This window comes from Oncorhynchus keta, chromosome 17, assembly GCF_023373465.1.
Source record: "Oncorhynchus keta strain PuntledgeMale-10-30-2019 chromosome 17, Oket_V2, whole genome shotgun sequence".
NCBI lineage: Eukaryota > Metazoa > Chordata > Actinopteri > Salmoniformes > Salmonidae > Oncorhynchus > Oncorhynchus keta.
Window position 1 is genome coordinate 35,951,431 of NC_068437.1, and position 18,376 is coordinate 35,969,806.

Sequence of the window (18,376 nt, forward strand, 5' to 3'; positions counted from 1 at the left end):
ATAGGTTATGTAAGTGAGAGAGGGAATGTTATGGGTTCGTTAGAAATAAGATAAGGTTGTGCGCAAAAAGTGATAACTTATGGGTATGGGGGCCCACCTCAAAGCCATGTATGTCAGGGCACGTTCTAATAGCCTCAGCCAATGGTTCGATGGCGGAGAGGTGATGGCTAATTGGGCAACCTTGTCTGTTCCCCCTATAGAGAGGGAACGAGGAGGAAGTAATCCCATTGGTAGCAATCCTAGCTTTAGGAGATTTGTACAGTGATTTTATCAAATTTACAAACACGGTGCACAAACCAAACTTTTCCAGGACGCGAAAGAGATATGCCATTCCACACTATCAAATAACTTTTTTCAGCATCGAGAGAGACTACAACACTAGGTATTTTGTTTTTGTTAGCAAGGTGAATTATATCAAAAAACCTTCTGAGATTATTGGAGGAAAATCTATTAATTATGAAGCCAGTCTGATCTGGGTTGACCAACAGGGGGAGACATGACTCCAGTCTCTTAGATAGCATTTTGGTGACCAGTTTACAATCTGTGTTAAGGAGAGATTGGTCTATAGGCGGTGCACTTTAACAGGTTTTCCCCTTTCTTGTGAATTACAGTAATCACAGTTTGAGAGAAAGAATCTGGAAAGCAGTTGTCCTCCCCAGATTTTTTAAGTACCTTCATAAGGTAGGGCACCAACAGCTCCTTAAATGTTTTATAGAACTGGAGGGAAGCCGACCTCCCCAGGAGAAGTTGAGAGAGGAGAGAAAATAGTTGATCTCCTGATAGATCATCACTTGATTGAGAAGTATAGAGGTCTTTGTAATATTTCTTAAAAGTATCATTCATTTCAGTAGGGTTGAAAGTTCTCGTTAGTAAGAGTTTCTATAGCATTAATTGTCCTCTTACTTTCTTCTGCTTTCAGTTGCCATGCCAATACTTTGTGTGCTTTTTCTCCAAGTTCGTAGTAAAGCTGTTTTGATTTAGTGAGGGCCCTCTCAGCTTGATATGTGTTCAGAGTATAATATTTCAGTTTTTTGTTACCAAAAGCCTGTATAGGTCTTTCATCTGGCGTCTTTGGTAGGTTTTCTCTAGCTCAGAGATTTGAGATTCAAGGACATTCAGTTCGGCACTGTGTTTTCTCTTCAACCCTTTAGTATTGGAAATGATCTGTCCCTTCAGATAGGCTTTCAATGCTTCCCAAGGAATGAAACTGTCAGGAGTGGAGGGTTTGTTTGTCAAAGTAAAGAAAATATTGATCTGCTCTTTGATGAATGCACAAAATTCAGGTTGCTTCAGGAGTGTAAAATTTAGTGTCCATCTATATGCTCCATTTACCTTGGTAGGAATGGATATTGATAATATCAATCAAATGTATTTATAAAGCCCTTTTACATCAGCTGATGTCATAAAATGCTGTACAGAAACAACCCAGCCTAAAACCCCAAACAGCAAGCAATGCGGGTATAGAAGCACGGTGGCTAGGAAAAACTCCCTAGAAAAGCCAGAACCTAGGAAGAAACCTATTTGAGGAACCAGGCTATGAGGGGTGGCCAGTCCTCTTCTGGCTGTGCTGGGTGGAGATTATAACAGAACATGGCCAAGACGTTCAAATGTTCATAGATGACCAGCAGGGTCAAATAATAATAATCACAGTGGTCGTCGAGGGTGCAACAGGTCAGCACCTCAGGAGTAAATGTCAGTTGGCTTTTCATAGTCGATCATTCAGAGTATCTCTACCGCTCCTGCTGTCTCTAGAGAGTTGGAAACAGCAGGTCTGGGACAGGTAGCACGTCCGGTGAAAAGGTCAGGGTTCCATAGCCTCAGGCAGAACAGTTGAAACTGGAGCAGCACCACGACCATGTGGACTGGGGACAGCAAGGAGTCATCAGGCCAGGTAGTCCTGAGGCATGGTCCTAGGGCTTAGAGAGTAAGAGAGAGAGTGAGAGAGCGAGAGCGAGAGAGAGAGACACTCTTAAATTCACACCGGATAAGACAGAAGAAATACTCCAGATATAACAGACTGACCCTAGCCCGCGACACATAAACTACTGCAGCATAAATATAATTGGAGAATGCATAATACCAGAGGAGAATGGTCACTAAGCAATCTGGGAAGATAATCTGTATCTAACACTCTATGAAACAGTTGGGTTGATAGTGAAACGTTATCTATGTGGGTGTGAATAAAAATATTACAGTAATTGTTTTATTGTGTGCAAGCCTATTAATAACTGGGATAAGCAATTTAATAAATGTGTGAAGTGCAGCGTCTGGTTGCTCGTCATTACACACCATGGACCAACAACATAGGAATCACTACAAAACGTATTGTATGACCTCTTATAAACAATATTAGGCCCAGCTTTTGGAACTTTGGTTTTCCTAGATATGGCTACTATATTGTGATCACTACATCCGATGGATTTGGATACTGCTTTCAAACAAATTTCTGCAGCATTAGTAAAGATAGGATCGATACATATTGATGATGCATGCATACTGTACTGTTTGTAACTACCTTGGTAGGTTGATTAATAACCTGAACCAGGTTGTAGGCACTAGTTACAGTTGGAAGCTTTATCTTGAGTGGGCAGCCTGATGAAAGCCAGTCAATATTTAATTCATCCAGAAAGTATACCCCTCTATTGATATCACATACATTATCAAGCATTTCACACATGCTATCCAGATACTGACTGTTAGCACTTGGTGGTCTACAGCAGCTTCCCACCGGAATGAGCTTTAGGTGAGGAAGATGAACATGTAGCCATTGGACTTCAACTGTATTTAACATGAGATCATTTCTTATCTTTACAGGAATGTGGTTCTGAATATAAACAGCCACATCTCCACCTTTGGCATTTCTGTATTTTCTGTAGATCATCAAAGGTATTATCTAAGTGAGTTTCAGATATAGTCAGAATATGAATGTAATCTGTTACTAACTAGCAAATTATTGATTCAATGAACCTTGTTTTGTAAGCTACATATGTTAACAAGGGCAATTTAAAAAAAACACTTTTCTGGGATTCTTGATTATTTTTCTTGCTTTACTGGGAAGCTTAGCAGAGGTAGACATACTCTGGTTATTTTTATTAGTGCAGGGTGAGCTGCACACAGTGGACTTCCTACTAGTGCACACCACCTCAGTGCTAACAGTATTACTCTGGTTCATAGGCATATGATTACTGCATACAATAGCTGTAGGACCAGCAGAGGCATTCCGGGCAGTAAGAGGGACATATGTTCATGACACCTCATGTCCATTGTAAATCTTTGAACAGCAGACAAATCCTTTGTCCTCTCAATATGGAGGATTTGAATGTGTGAGTGGGCCCTGTGGAGAACCTACCTCAGAACAGTAACACGCCATAAATGGTGGAAACAACAATTGATGGAATATCAAAATAAATGTTGTTATGTTATTAAAAGTTAAATGAAGACGTTATAACGAAACATTGTAACTTGAAGAGTTTTCATAATATGCATCTGATGTTCGTGTCCTGTACATTGTGTGAAAAATGTCCAGATCAAATAGAATGTGTTTGTAAAGATGAAATGTGAAGTTCGTTGTCTAAATTGGATCTGAGTAAAATCCATACCTTGCCTCGTAACTAGTTACGCGCAGAGAACTTGCCATAAAGACAGAAACGCCCCTTTCTGACGAGGGTATATAACTTGTGAGTTAAGAATGTACAATTCAGACAAGGTGACCATGTGCTGCAGCCAAGGTTTGAGTAGTCGCAACCCAAAAATGCAACACGAGGTTGAAAAAGACAAAATAACCTCTTAACAATTTATGCTAAGGATGAGTAGCTGTGTCTAAGTGGGTGAATTCAAGCAGAACCAGCCGGTTATTCTGTCTAAGGAATCGTGTCTACACTGCTTTCATTCCCACGCTGGAACCATCTATACACGGCTGATTAGCCGTCCGGAGAAGACCCCTTCTCAGAACGAGGGCGAGGAAACAAACCACTAAGAGAAAGGGCACTGACATCGTGTGGACAATCAGAGACTTACACCTGGTAACGAAAGAAGTGCCGCCATCAGAGAAGAGACAGCCCATCGGGGACCTTTGATAAGTAATTACACCATTATATTCTAACCCATAAGAGCTGCAGTTCGGGGCAAGGTGTTAGGGCTAAACTAAGCATAGTTTACAAATGTATCCAAGTGTGCTTTTCTGTCATGCACTCTCTTTCTATTTCTAAATGACCCATTTTGGGTAACACGTGTCCTATTGTGTTGTCCCACTAGGGACATGTTTCAATGTACTAAGTTTATATAAAAAGCCTAGACTGTGTTTGTATCTTATATTGTCATTTAGCTTGTTAGTAAATAAATAACTCAATTGGTGTGGTACGGAATGATTTAGTGAGACTCTGGTTTGTGCAGATTCACGTATTATGCGACGTTCAGGATGAGACTGTAGAAGAAATTAATTAATTAGCGACTTCTGTAAAATCTATATTAATTAATTGAATCCCGTAATTATAAACAGTTAATCATTCGATGAACAGCAGTCACATTAATCAATACAAAGTTACGACAGAGGCTCAGATATTATGGGGTGTTTGTCAGTTCTATAAAATCCATCTTCAGCTATTCTAAGCTGCCCTTCATAATGTAATTTGACCACACATGAACCATTCAGGTATCAGTTCCAGTGACTGACTCACAGCCTCAGGAAGCAACCTGGCGATATCCTGAACTTTTGCCCCAGGAAAACACGAAGTCTTTGCCCCAGGTACAGATATATGCCTCACCATTGAACTCCCTATCACAATTGCCGGAATGATCCGGTCTCTGCCAAGTAGATTGCGAGGCCAGAGCCACAGAACTCACCTGAGTAGAGGGCTGCTGAGAAGCCGGTTGTGAGCAGGCCACAACAGCCAAAGGGACAGAGCTCTGATCCAGAGAGCACGGCCCAGCTGAGGGGGGCCGCGGTGGTCCAGGCTGTGCCCGGGCAGTTGATTGACCAGAACAGGGAGAGTTCGCTGGAGGGGCATCCACAGCCAAGGAGGGAACACTCAAGCCCCTGGCAGAAAACCCGCTGGTACAGGGGCTCTAAGTGGTTTGAAAGTCTTAAGTCCGGATGCGGGGTAAGAAGGCATGCATACATTTACGCTTACCTGGAGTCGAGACAATGAGCAGCCATTTTCTGGTTCAAGCTAGTAGAGGGGTGCAGTGGCAGAAACTGATCATAGTCCAGGAAGGTCCCATTATGATCCTCTTGGATGTTTTGATAGGAAGCATTTAAAGAGGGATACTAAGAGCCATTGTAATGCATAAGTAAGACAATACTGGTTTATTGAACAGTTGTAACAGCTATGTCATTTGAGAGAAGATATTTTGTGCATTTGTGAAACATTCTATTTTGTACATTTAAAAAAAATATATATATTTTACCTTTATTTAACTCGGCAAGTCAGTTAAGAACATATTCTTATTTTCAATGACAGCCCAGGAACATTGGGTTAACTGTCTTGTTCAGAATAACAGATTTTTACCTTGTCAGCTCGGGGACTCGATCTTGCAACCACTAGGCTACCTGCCGCCCCATGTAAATGGTTGATGATTTTATATGAAAATCACTCATTACAAATTACTTGAAGCCGAAGCTACATCTCTGTGTGATTTATTTCTATACTTCCCCTGTTCAGGGGTATAACAGTTGTAGATATAGCGAGGATTATGTTTTTATATTGAGTTTTTTTCTCATAAAGAATACAATGTAATCTTTGAGTAATGAGCGCTTCTTAGATACTGACATAATGTCCAACAATGACAAAATCCAACTTCTGCTAAGTTCAGACCACCAACATTATTTTCTCAGACAGAATACAGCTAAATGATTTCTCCCCTGTGAGTCCTCATGTGACCTGTCAGATTGGTGCCAGTCCTGAAACATTTGTCACAAAAACGGCAATGGTATGGTTTCTCTCCTGTGTGGATCCTAATGTGTGCTTTCAGATGTTCACTCTGGAAGAAGCCTATGCCACAATCAGGACAGACATATGGTTTCTCGCCTGTATGAGTCCTCATGTGCACTCTAAGATGGGACCCAGTGCTGAATCTATGGCCACAATCACGACAGTGATGTGGTTTCTCTCCTGTGTGAGTCCTCATGTGCACTGTCAGCTTACTATTCCTTGTAAAACATTTACTACAAACTTTACAAGAAAACTTAGCTGCACTGTGAATTTGAAGGTGATCTTTCATACTTTCTGTGGATTCGATGCATTTTCCACACACACCACAAGGATGTTCTTTATCCATTGTATGAGTTTGCACATGATTCACTAAAGAACCCATGTAATGAAAAGACATGCCACACACCTTACAATGACAAGGAGCATTATGACTTTGACTAGGTGATTTCAGAATGGAGGACTTTGTGGAATTCCTACCCTTATTATTGGCACGAGAGCTCTGTCTTTTTACTGTCCATGTTTTATTTGATTTTCCTCGCTTAAAACCTGACTGAGGGACTCCACTTTCCATCCCATTGACAGTTGCACTGTTTTCTCTCTGAACTGCAGAACAGTCTACTGCAGCGAGAGTATGAGAGTCACTGGTTAGTTCTGATACCAGGTAATCCTCTTCATAGGGTTCGGTATTGATCGGTTTAGTTGAGGTGCTGGGTAGAGAGACTCTCTCTCCGTTAACTTCATTTTGACCATGATAAAGATATGAGTGCAGAGTTGGGTTCTCATCACAGTCACCTTTTACACAAGCAGGAATGAATATGGAGTCTTTGGTATCATCTTCTAGCCCTTGAAGCTGCTCTTCCCATTGACTGGTTCTGGGTTCCTCCTGCTCCTCTTTAATCTGTGTAAACTCTGGGTCCTCCTGTCCCAGACTGGGGCTCCACTCCTGCACACACTTCTGCTGATCAGGGTGAACCTCCTCTTCAGACACACGGAAAGTGAGCTGCTGGAGGTCTGAATAAATTAGAACGCAAACGTTGTCATGAGACTGCAATCATCAAATCAAATTTAAAAATCTAATCAAGTGTATTTTATATAGCCCTTCTTACATCAGCTGATATCTCAACGTGTTGTAAAGAAACCCAGCCTAAAACCCCAAACCGCAAGCAATGCAGGTGTAGAAGCACTGGGCAAGTCAAATCACAATGACAGCAGGTGAGTTTACAGCATGAAATAGAAAACGCAAATGCTCATAAGAATCGTCCAATAAATACAGTATATTCTGTTACATACAAAATACAATCAACGTAACTAGACAAACGAATGACCCAAACCTGCTCTGTGCAGCTTTAACTCTGGTTTAAGGGCGATTTCAAGCAGCCTTTGCAGACGATCGTTTTCATCCTTTGAACGGGAAACTTCTTCCTGGTACTCAGTTATTGTTTTTTCAACTGCCCCGAAGATCTCATCAACAGCAACTGCTAATCGCTCGTTGAGAAACACCCTCAACAACTGTATTTTAGACATGTTTAGATAATGCAAGTTACAGCTAGTTACCTTTGTGCCCTGACCATCGTAAAGCAGGCAAGAATAAGTACTTCCGGGTCATGGATTTTTGGAATCTTTCAGAATAAGAGACCTGTCCTGTATACTTTGTAAATTAATAATTCGGGAGAAAATGATGGTAAATGTGCACAATTATCAATATATGTTATACTACTTATCATACAAATAATAATTACGTGTCACAATAATCACTTATTGCACCATAAATTATTGCCTGTACATTGTGTTACAGTAAAAGATCGGTGCATTCTACTCAAGTGCATTTATAGTTTCCTAATCCAGAGTTTACAACTATTTTGCGGCCATTAAAGAGGGGCCAATATAGATTTTGCATAATGTAGCAACGCCCATTTCCGCTTTACTTCCTACCCGATACATAGCTTCATGTTCCGATCGCGTCCTGTCAGCCTGATTTTAGCCATATTTGCATCGAAGTCGATGGTTTTATCATTAACTCAGTATATTAATATAATCATATTTCTGGAGCGTTTTTTTAAATATTTCTTGCTGAAATTTCTGTGTTCTGTCTCTTTTTTTTGTCTCTTAGCTAGCTATTAACCAGGTAGGCCAGTTGAGAACAATTTCTCATTTACAACTGTGACCTGGCAAAGATAAAGCAAAGCATTGCGACAAAAACAACAACACAGAGTTACACTAACAAACAAACAGTCAATAACACAATAGAAAAATATATGTACAGTGTGTGCAAATGTAGAAGAGTAGGGAGGTAGGCAATAAATAGGCCATAGAGGCGAAATAATTACAATTTAGCATTAAAACTGGAGTGATAGATGTGCAGATGATGATGTGCAAGTAGAGATACTGGGGTGCAAAAGTTTGTTAACTTGGCTTTTGAAGATTTTAGAAAGGCAGGGCAGGATGGATATAGGTCTATAACAGTTTGGGATCCCACTCCTTGTGGGTTTTTGTTTCGATGATGCTTCAGTCATGTCAGGAAACAGATGAGGGGAGGGGTACATGTCCTACTAAAGCAAACATTTAAGCAAGCTGTATATGTGCATTGCAACTCCCACCGTTTGAATTTGGATCTGTGCACCGCGGCACAAGTGTTGGGACATGTCAGTACTTCTTTTGACACAGTAAACCAGCTACACACATTTCTGAGTGGATCCCACAGACATGCTGGATTCATAGAGGTACAGAAAGAGTTGCATCCCGATAGACCGTGTATCGAGCTAGAAAGATCCACAGGTGTACGGTGGAGTTCAAAATCAGGGTCTGTGTGTAAAGTGCTGTTACTGCTAGATGTCATTTTGGAAGTTCTTGCAGATTTTTCAGAGGCTTGTGGACAAACCAAATTAGAAGCCGATGCCCTCTTACATCAAATCCAGAACAATAAGTTTTTATTCCTGTTAGTCACGTTTAGTAAATTGTTTGACACTGGTGATGTTGCTATGAAGGCAATACAAAACTCTACATTATCTGTGACGGACTGTATTGGTTTAATTTAAATCCTCAAAAGCAGCTTTTCTACGTTCAGAGATAACTCAGGGGGAGACTTTGATAAAGTTCTCAAGCTATTTGAAGATATTATTATTAAGCATGATATTAGTCATTGGGACGTGAGATGATCACGGCAGCGAAAACTGCCTATAAAATTGGCAGACAGTGTAGTCACAACTTCATTGGGGAAAACATCCAGCATCAAGAGTGACCGTGACCTGAGGCAATTTTGGAACAATATTCTCGACAGACAGATTACCGAGTTAAACTCAAGATTTCAAGGAGACACATGGAATCATGCGAGCGGCAGCCTCCTTTTCCAAATAATCCCAAACCTGCGGCCTTAAAGAGCAGCTGAAGACCACATGCGATCATTATGCAATATCAATTGAGTTTACTGAATTCACTGTTTTTATTCAGTAGTTGAGTCGAAAAATGAACATGGGAAAGAGTGACTTTTCCTCCTCCTGTACTTGACAGCTGCCCTGATGATATTTTCCCTAATATAAACTCTCTGTTAAGGATCATTGTCACACTTCTAATTACATGGGGCAGCAGGGTAGCCTAGTGGTTAGAGTGTTGGACTAGTAACAGAGATTGCTCTAAGTACTATGCACTAGTATAAAACGATTGTATTACGAAATAATATACGGTGCACATCGCAAAATAAATGTAATAAACAAGTTGAAAAATGCCTATCCAAATTTTTCTAGGCCTATCCACCCCCAAAATATCTGGCTACGCCCCTGTGTTTAGTCCCAGGTTCCTTGGACATAGGCAGGATCCTTGGACATAGGCAGGGTTCTTGGACATAGGCAGGGTCCTTGGACATAGGCAGGATCCTTGGACATAGGCAGGGTCCTTGGACATAGGCAGGGTCCTTGGACATAGGCAGAATCCTTGGACATAGGCAGGGTCCTTGGACGTAGGCAGGGTCCTTGGACGTAGGCAGGGTCCTTGGACATAGGCAGGATAATAATAATAATAATATATGCCATTTAGCAGATGCTTTTATCCAAAGCGACTTACAGTCATGTGTGCATACATTCTACGTATGGGTGGTTCCGGGAATCGAACCCACTACCCTGGCGTTACAAGCACCATGCTCTACCAACTGAGCTACAGATCCTTGGACATAGGCAGGGTCCTTGGACATAGGCAGGGTCCTTGGACATAGGCAGGATCCTTGGACATAGGCAGGGTCCTTGGACATAGGTAATGTACATAGGTACATACCACTGAACTGTTTGCTGTAACAAACACCCAATGTTGTTTTGACCTCTACACTGTACAGAAAGATCCAGAGGCATACAGTACAGAGTTATGAGTCTGAATGGACTCCAAGTGCTAAACTATTACATAGTGTGAATCTAAATTGGAATGTTATTGTTACGGAAATATATTGCCGTGTTCTAGAGTGAGACCCTCCGGACCCAGAGCCGTTCTACCAGTCCCCGGGCCATGACAGGTGCCTGTTGGGATGGAGAAGGGGAACGTGGTCTACTTCATTGACTCAGGTAACCCTAATGTGTCAGTAAGGTCCCCTTGTCACAGCGCTGCCCTTCGCAGATTTCATTTTCTCAGTGTTACCTCTCTCACCTGTCCTTCTTCCTCCTTTTTGTATTCTTTCCCCTGTTTAGCCACAAAAACCTCCTACTTCACCTGCTCTCACGTGGGGGGGAGCTGGGGGCTCATCAAGAGCTCCACCTCCTGTGCCACGCATCAGGACCAGTCCTTTGAGTCACGCTTCGAGAGTGGCAACCTGCAGAAGGCAGTTCAAGTGTGAGTCTATGGAGCCTGTAGCAGTGTGTTTTTACACTTTACCGATTGTTGCTAATTTGCAGACAGGGGTCACTGTGTTTAGGCAATAATCTTTCCTTCTCACTCTCTTTCTACCCCCCTTACACAGCGGTGTCCATAACTACAAGCTCACCCTGCACACTGATATGTACACCACCAAGCACACGCAGTGGAGAGTACTTCTGGGTCAGAAACATGAAGGCTAGCCGTCTGTACTGCACAGGCATGAGGTCCATGCTCTACTCTGAGATGGCCGCCTGGGAGAAGGGAGGGCTGGCACCGGACTGCCTCAAACATCAGGTACTACCACAACCAGCATCATAAGGCTGAGCAGGACAACAACACCACCACAAACATCAAATCCCTCACCTGGACCTGCCAGTTCGCCTGTGACAGACACCTATCTGGCCCACTGCTACCCTTAACACCTTTTCCCACCGGCAACGTTGTACATGTGCTGACAGTGACGTCGCCGGCAGGAGGGTGGGCAGAGAGGAGTGCCAAGCAGGTGGTGGTTGTGACGGCCGGGGTGCAACCCGGGGAGAACAACAGCTCCTGGTTGATGCAGGGATTCTTGGACTTCCTGCTGGGAGTCGGACGACACCAGGCAGCTGAGGGAGGTCTTTGTGTTTAAAGTCGCTTATGCACTTTTGGCTTTTTTATCTTTGAAAATAACCAAGTATTTCAGTTATGTGTTTGATTGCCATGTGGGATAATTGTACGTTTTCCATTCAGAATTAGAAACACATCATAAAGAGACCCCATGATGTTGATTCTTGTGTTGCTCCCTTGCGGACCTTCAGGTGATGCCTATGCTGAACCCAGACGGGGTGGTGGTGGGGATCTACTACTGATCTCTGGCCGGCAGGGACCTGAACAGGAACTACAAGACTGCTGAGGGATTCCTTCCCCTGCGTCTGGCACACCAGGAACATGGTCAATAGGCGAGAGGGGGGGAAGTGGGAGGATACTCAAACAGATGTGAGAGAGTCATGCCTCTCTAACCTACGGAGAGGTTTAAGTTCAGTCTGCCTTCTCTGACCTTGTTGCTATGGTTTCCCATCTGTCCTTGTTGTTGTCATTGCACCCAAAACTGATGGCTGAGAGAGATGTGGTGCTGTATTGATTTTCACAGTCATAGTTGTAAGAACAATGTCTTCATGTGCGGCTGTACCAACCACAATGATGCCACACAATGGCTCCATGAGAGAATCTTCCCTCCCATGATGAGCTTCATCAATGACAAGGTTTGAATCCCATTGAGTTAAGAAAATCTTGGCCAACGGTAGCTGTGGTCAGAGAGAAGAGAGAGAGAAGGTATGGATGAGAGAGAAGCTCACTCTTCCTCATTTGTTTAGACTGATTGTGGCTTGTGCATTACCCCAGAACCTAATTTCTAAAGACAGTACACTCCTGGATCCCCCATCCCACCACTCGCATTGGTGTCATAGGCCATGTGACCCTCTGGCAGGAGGAGGAGTCAGAGAAGGTAATGGCTGCCAATTACCCTTCAAGCCCTACTGCATCTTGATAGTTTGCAGTGTTACTAAAATACTGTTACAGGTACATTCATCTCAAGGTGTTTTACAACAACCTGGGCCTTGACCTCCCAAACCTGTTCTTAGTAGGTTGATGCACTCTGAACATCCCCACCTCATCAAACTTAAAAGGCATGAACAAGTGATGACCACTGTTTTGTGCCAGTGTGATGGTCAGCATTAACTGTGTTCCAGAATGAATACCTGGAGGCTGAGGGCTGCATACCTGTTGAGTGGGGCTCATGCTCACCCTACTCAGCCAACTATCACAGGTGTGTGGAGGATAGAACCTTATCATTAGGAATGGATTTTGTTTTATGACTTCACCAATTTTTTAAAACCAAATTTGAGTTTTCCTGCTGAATGTGGCTCTGATGTTTGTCTTCCTCAGAGGAGCAGCGGCAGTATCAGTCACCAGCTGCAGTTTGGCTCCTCCCAGCCTCCACGGTCAGCCCCTCAGCAGTTGCCCCTATCTGTCACGGCCTTAGAGCAACGCGGCCTCTCCATGCCTGTTATGCAGCAGCAGCCCATGCCCTTCAGCCCCGATCACAAAACCAACACTGAGATGATAGGTTGGGTTTGAGCCAGAGGAGGAGCTATAGGACAGGCTCATTGTAATGGATGGAATGGAATGGAGTCAAACATGTTGTTTTCACATGTTTGATACCATTCCATTAATTCCATTCCAGCCAGTACAATGAGCCTTTCCTCCTATAGCTCCCGCCAGCCTCCCCTGGTTTGAGCATAGAAATAGAAGGGGTGGTACAATATTGACATGAAGAACACACACCCAATATGAACTTAGGTGTTCACTAACATAATATTTGTATGAACAAGTATGAAAGTAGTATGACACAGAAATGCAATCAGGAGTAAAGTCGGGGGCTTTATTTTCCACCCCAGTTTAATAGATGGTAAATCAAACGTTCCAAATGTTGCAAAATCAGAGATGTTGAATTAGTATTAATACAGTCTTATCACTCATCTTTCAGGTGAAGCAGGCAGCCTCCACAGACATGGGTAACTACAGAAAAACATAGCAGTAAAATATCCAGTTGACTGCATTTATGAGTGAACACATAGGACTGAGGCACATAAGTTACTGTCCTCTCCACAACAGCCATATGGACTTTCTAGTGTGTCTTTTTATGCTGTTCAGAGTATATGTTGGTATACACAATATATCACAGTACATATACAATAGATGTGTATGTTTTTATTTTTTTCTATATCTGGGAATGAGTCCAGATACATATCTCCTGCTGTTGTCCTGCCCCAGTTAATAACCCCCTTTTCCTCCCGCTCTTCTCTGTAGCCATGATTGTCCATGGGGAGACCAGACAGCGGCTTAGATTAGAGGCAGGGCCCCTCAGAGAGAGCCGCTGGGGGGGAGCAGGCAGGTGTGTGTCTGGTGGAGATGCAGCAGCAGCGAGTCTGAACAACAACCACAGGTACTAAAAGTGTATGCCACCCCTTTTTTGCATTGTTCTTTGTATTAGCACATAGTACTTCTAAAAACTACATTCAGAGCTTATTTTGGAATATGTCTACTCTGAATGGTAACATTCTTCTCGGGTTGGACCAGCAGACCTTGAAGAGGAAATGGGCGTTTTACCACAGATGTCCTCGACCCCCAAAGTGAGAGTCTACGTAGGCTCCAGAAACTCAGCCTGGCCAAGACCTCCAGGTTCCAATCCAATGGGAGAGGGGCCGAAGCAGATCTGGAGGAGAGGATGGTCGCCAGACTGTCAGGGTCTGCCCCTCCTCGCAATAAAACACCTTTTGAGCTAAGAACCAGGCAGGGAAACACATGGGCAAATATGACAGACTGCTGACATGAACCCTTGAAGATGGATGGAGACTAGAGGGAGATTCTGCAACTATTTTGACCATGGGACAATAAAGGTCTTTTCACACTGCATTGTTCTTAGCCCCGGGATAGCTTAGCCCCAGACTTGACTGGCCCTGAGATAGCTTAGCCAGTTTCAGCATTTGTTAGCCCTGGGCTAAGGATTCACACTTGCATTCCAAAGCCCTGGTTAACGGACAAACACGCGACCAGCATTATAAGCAATTAAACATCTATTAACAGCACTTCCTTTTGCCTTGCATTTGATTTCCAACAGTGATGGTTAGTATATCTGCCTATCCGCCATGGGAAACCATGTTTCACTTTTGAAATCCGATCTTACCCCTGTACAGAGAATGCTGTGCACAAACGAGACATCAACTTTCTGATCCTAGCAAAAACACGCAACAATATTATTAGCATGGATATATCCAATTAAATGTGAGCTCCTGCAAGTCAAACACTGCTCTTAGTCCTGGTCTAAGGTGCAGTGTGAATGTGCCTTAACATGTACAGCACATTGCCTTTCAGATGGCTATAGAAATGACATTTATTTTTTGCCTTGTGTGCCTTTCTTATTGAGTCTTCATATCGTAGTGAACCTATTTTAACTTTATAATATTTTGTATACATTTCAGTGTCAATTATTTATTTTCCGCTTATCGATTGAAGGCATAATCAGATTGAGTCACTATCTATGCAGTAAATTATCTGTTAGAAAACTACATTCTCAAAATTCAGTCTTGGTGTTATTGTAGCAGAAACATTGTGAAACAGATATGTCTAAAAACCCAAACCTTTATTGTCTTCACATCTGTACAACAACCCCTAAAAATGATCATTCAAGGCACAAAACACATTGTGTTAATGTCTGAACATGGTCCACTGAAAACACAAAGCTGAATTCTAACTTGAGATACACTTAAGCAACTCAAATTTCTCATAATAAACATCAATAGGAGATTTACACCCGAGTACCTCTGTCTCTGCATGTCAGCTCAGCAGAGCAGTCAGGCCCTCAGCTCCTGAACCCCATCAAACTGTCTGAGGTGGAAGTGGCTCTCTGTGTGTCTGACCATCCCGCGTAGAGCCACAAAGCCAGAGACGGCCTAAGAGAGAAAGAGACTTTGTTAGAACATACTTTTTTTTTTTAAACCCCCTTTTCTCCGTGATATCCAATTGGTAGTTAGAGTCTTGTCCCATCGCTGCAACTCCCATACGAACTCGGAGAGGCAAAGGTCGAGAACCATGCGTACTCCGAAACACGACCCTGCCAAGCCGCACTGCTTCTTGACACATTGCTTGCTTAACCTGGAAGCCAGCTGCACCAAACAGCTGGCGACCGAAGTCAGTGTGCATGCGCACGTCCCGCCACAAAAGCGCGATGGGACAAACCCTCCCCTAACCCGGATGACGCTGGGCCAATTGTGTGCTGCCTCATGGGTCTCCCGGTCGCGGACGGCTGTAACACAGCCTGGGATCGAACCCAGGTCTGTAGTGACGCCTCAAGCACCACGATGCAGTGCCTTAGACCGCTGCGCCACTCGGGAGGCCCCAGACACACAACCTTTATACACGACAGAGAAAATAAACCAGGGTTTAAATTACCCCAATGTGGTCAAATTGGACACTAATCTAGATACCATGGTAGGAACAGGCAACAGGCATGCAACCTCACCTGTGTGAGTATGAACAGGGCCAGAATGAAGTGAACCCCTCTCTCCAGAGGTTGGATCAGAATGGCTTGGTTGAAGAGCTGAAACAGAATCAAAGGAAACTGCAGCAGGAGACTCAGGAGCCAGAAACCTGCCAGCTCCGGGACCTGTCATGAGAGAGAGACCGTAAACAATCACCCAAGACCAGTTCTCTGAGATGTTTTCCAAGCATGGGCCAACCCCAGAGGTGGCCTATGGCTTAAATTGCAACTGCCCATGAAAAACAACTTCTCATTTAGAAAACAGCCTGTGGTATTGATATAGGTCTACTGTCAAAATGAACTACATAATGTAAATAGGATCATGTTGGCCATAATGTCAGTCTCGTCCAAAAAAAGAGTTTTGTGAGACTTGTGGTCGCAACTACATCAAAACGTAAATGAAAATTGGGTTTGTCTCTAACCTGCCCACAAATAATCATCAATTTGAAGTGCAGCGACCCAATCGTAATGCCTGTGATAAATTTGGGTTGACTTTGGATATACCGAAGCGGCTAGTTAGGGACTATCTGTAAATTACACAATGTACATGGGACAATATGTTAAAATTCCAATAGCTCCTAATTTCAAAGACTCCAACTATAAATTGTAGAAATTCATATACAAATATTGAAAGCATTTAATGAGAACTAAAAAGGTGTGCAACATGAACATCGTCTCATTAACATTAGTAATTTATTGACAGTCCCTAACTAGCCCCAGAAATAGGCTATCAAATCAATCAATTAAATTTATTTATAAAGCCTTTTTTACATCAGCCGATGTCACAAAGTGCTATACAGAAACCCAGCCTAAACCCCAAACTGCAAGCAATGAAGATGTAGAAGCACGGCTATCCAAACCAATTTTGCCAGGGTTGCACACCAGCTGGATGAAGCTAATTGCCTTAATAATTTGCCTAACACACACGAGACACCCATATTAAACCGGGTGGGTATAATTTGTGGACCGTCCCAACAGGAACCTGATCCAAAAACGTTGTAAATAACAAGGTTGCCAACAAACAACACATATGAAGTTGTATCGTGGCAGATTAAGATACTGGGTAGGGAGTGGGCAATGTAATTACGTTTTTTTCACTCACCACCTTTACTCCAAAAAATGTCTGTCCTCACTCTTGTTGCCTATGGACAAACATTAAGGATAAGCTACGTGGTGAGTTGATGCCTATTCGGCACCTAGTTAGCTAGATTAATTGATCATGCTACTTTGTATGCGTTGTTTGTTGGAATCCTTGTACTTTACAAAGTTTTTCTAACAGATTCCTGTTGGAACGTTCCACAAATTATACCCACTATCAAACCATACCCTGAAACCAACCCACTTTTGAATTCAGTCATGGCCACAAAAATTACTTAAGGAGGCCAAATCAGGAAGTACAGTCGCCCTTTAATAATTAAGGATACAGTGAAAGTGTGTGTGTGTACCTTCTCTTGCAAATTTCCTGCATAGCCTAGGTAGAGTCTGATAGCCTCTACAAGAGTCATCAGGATGAGGATGGTGATGAGGATGAACTTATAGTAGTCAGGAAGGGCTGGATACTGAACCAATATGGGGGGAAAAGGCAAAGGGGTTTATTTAGATACTGGTTACAGTTAGATACATAGAGTATGAGTGCATCTAAATTCTAGAGGTGAGTTACCTTGAGGTGCAGCATCACCACCTCGCTGATCCACCACAGTGGGAAAAAACACATGTTGAAGAACAGTGACATCTGGAGAGGCAGGCTGGAGACAACCTCACTGTCTGGGAACGTAAAACAATAGAGTTCTCGTTATTTCCGTATCATACTTGCTAGTAAACTAGTTAGTATATAACCTATACACGGCCGGGCCAGCAGATGTAAATAATATCTGCCTGGTGCCTATGGATAATGGGCTGACAATGACTTGTTTAGCTAGCTGAGACAAGCGCTAGCTAGCGTTTCAGTTACCAATCCATGCAAGTTTCCACTCACTGTGCCCCAAAAACGTGACATGATCTTCGGGAGATGGTTGAGTACGACTCTGATCAACAAACACAGTTCTGGAAAAGTGTCCTAAACGTCTTCTGATCGGTTCTGGAAGCTCCATGCGAATTGCAAAGATACTCCTGTGCTAGCAAGACAGCGGTTTAGAAAGTCATGCCTGCCAGCAACAAAACACGGTTCCCTTGGTCACATAGAACATCTCGCGTTCTGCCCAAAATCTCGCGACCCAAATGTGCCTGCTTTCATCCTTTCTTTTCCTTCATGACCAGTGGTCATACATTGATATCGACATGATGACTGATTCAGGAGACCTCCACAATTTCCAAAATCTCTGTAAATCTACTTATCAAGACAGTCCTTTAACTTTCTGTAGTGCAGCGGTCTAAGGCACTGCATCTCAGTCCTAGAGGCGTCACTACAGACCCTGGTTCGATTCCAGGCTGTATCACAACCAACCGTGATTGGGAGTCCCATGAGGCGAAGCACAATTTGGCCCAGCATCGTCCGGGTTTGGCCAGGGTAGACCGTCATTGTAAATAAGAATGTGTT

The 18,376-nt window shown here is 43.1% G+C and overlaps 3 protein-coding genes across 5 annotated transcripts; 1 reads left to right on the top strand and 2 right to left on the bottom strand.

Annotated features, from left to right (window-relative positions):
* Positions 1-5,290: 5,290 nt before the first annotated feature.
* Positions 5,291-7,537, bottom strand: LOC118395762 (zinc finger protein with KRAB and SCAN domains 8-like). Its single transcript, XM_035789660.1, has 2 exons — positions 7,262-7,537; positions 5,291-6,941 (listed from the first exon to the last, which is right to left on the bottom strand). Exons 1-2 carry the CDS (start codon positions 7,452-7,454, stop codon positions 5,845-5,847), a joined length of 1,290 nt encoding a protein of 429 aa, XP_035645553.1. The 5' UTR covers positions 7,455-7,537; the 3' UTR covers positions 5,291-5,844.
* Positions 7,538-8,981: 1,444 nt separating this feature from the next.
* LOC118396167 (cytosolic carboxypeptidase 2-like) lies at positions 8,982-12,841 on the top strand. Of its 2 annotated transcripts, XR_008067558.1 has the most exons (5): positions 8,982-10,474; positions 10,598-10,739; positions 10,867-11,057; positions 11,222-12,567; positions 12,687-12,841. XR_008067558.1 is itself a non-coding variant. In XM_052467067.1 (4 exons), the coding sequence occupies exons 1-3, from the start codon at positions 10,438-10,440 to the stop codon at positions 10,961-10,963; spliced, it is 276 nt and encodes a 91-aa protein (XP_052323027.1). In that variant the 5' UTR covers positions 8,982-10,437; the 3' UTR covers positions 10,964-12,567; positions 12,687-12,841. The 2 variants fall into 2 exon arrangements, 1 of the variants encoding a protein (XP_052323027.1); XM_052467067.1 differs by having other exon boundaries at positions 10,867-12,567.
* Positions 12,842-13,168: 327 nt separating this feature from the next.
* tmem17 (transmembrane protein 17) lies at positions 13,169-18,047 on the bottom strand. 2 transcript variants are annotated; one of them, XM_035789662.2, is made up of 6 exons: positions 17,816-18,047; positions 17,501-17,604; positions 17,286-17,399; positions 15,823-15,966; positions 15,123-15,253; positions 13,169-14,016 (listed from the first exon to the last, which is right to left on the bottom strand). In XM_035789662.2, the coding sequence occupies exons 1-5, from the start codon at positions 17,928-17,930 to the stop codon at positions 15,155-15,157; spliced, it is 576 nt and encodes a 191-aa protein (XP_035645555.1). In that variant the 5' UTR covers positions 17,931-18,047; the 3' UTR covers positions 13,169-14,016; positions 15,123-15,154. The 2 variants fall into 2 exon arrangements, with proteins under 2 accessions (XP_035645555.1, XP_035645554.1); XM_035789661.2 differs by having other exon boundaries at positions 13,169-14,082.
* Between the last annotated feature and the right edge of the window lie 329 nt (positions 18,048-18,376).

Excerpts from the sequence above, each read along its gene's own strand:
- LOC118395762 (XM_035789660.1), bottom strand. The coding sequence starts at position 7,454 with ATGTCTAAAATACAGTTGTTGAGGGTGTTTCTCAACGAGCGATTAGCA. Across the intron at positions 6,942-7,261 it reads GTTAAAGCTGCACAGAGCAG|ACCTCCAGCAGCTCACTTTC; the intron begins GTTTGGGTCATT and ends TAATTTATTCAG.
- LOC118396167 (XM_052467067.1), top strand. The coding sequence starts at position 10,438 with ATGGAGAAGGGGAACGTGGTCTACTTCATTGACTCAG. Across the intron at positions 10,475-10,597 it reads GGTCTACTTCATTGACTCAG|CCACAAAAACCTCCTACTTC; the intron begins GTAACCCTAATG and ends TCCCCTGTTTAG. Across the intron at positions 10,740-10,866 it reads CTGCAGAAGGCAGTTCAAGT|CGGTGTCCATAACTACAAGC; the intron begins GTGAGTCTATGG and ends CCCCTTACACAG.
- tmem17 (XM_035789662.2), bottom strand. The coding sequence starts at position 17,930 with ATGGAGCTTCCAGAACCGATCAGAAGACGTTTAGGACACTTTTCCAGA. Across the intron at positions 17,400-17,500 it reads TGGTGATGCTGCACCTCAAG|TATCCAGCCCTTCCTGACTA; the intron begins GTAACTCACCTC and ends ATATTGGTTCAG. Across the intron at positions 15,967-17,285 it reads CAGGAAATTTGCAAGAGAAG|GTCCCGGAGCTGGCAGGTTT; the intron begins GTACACACACAC and ends CTCTCATGACAG.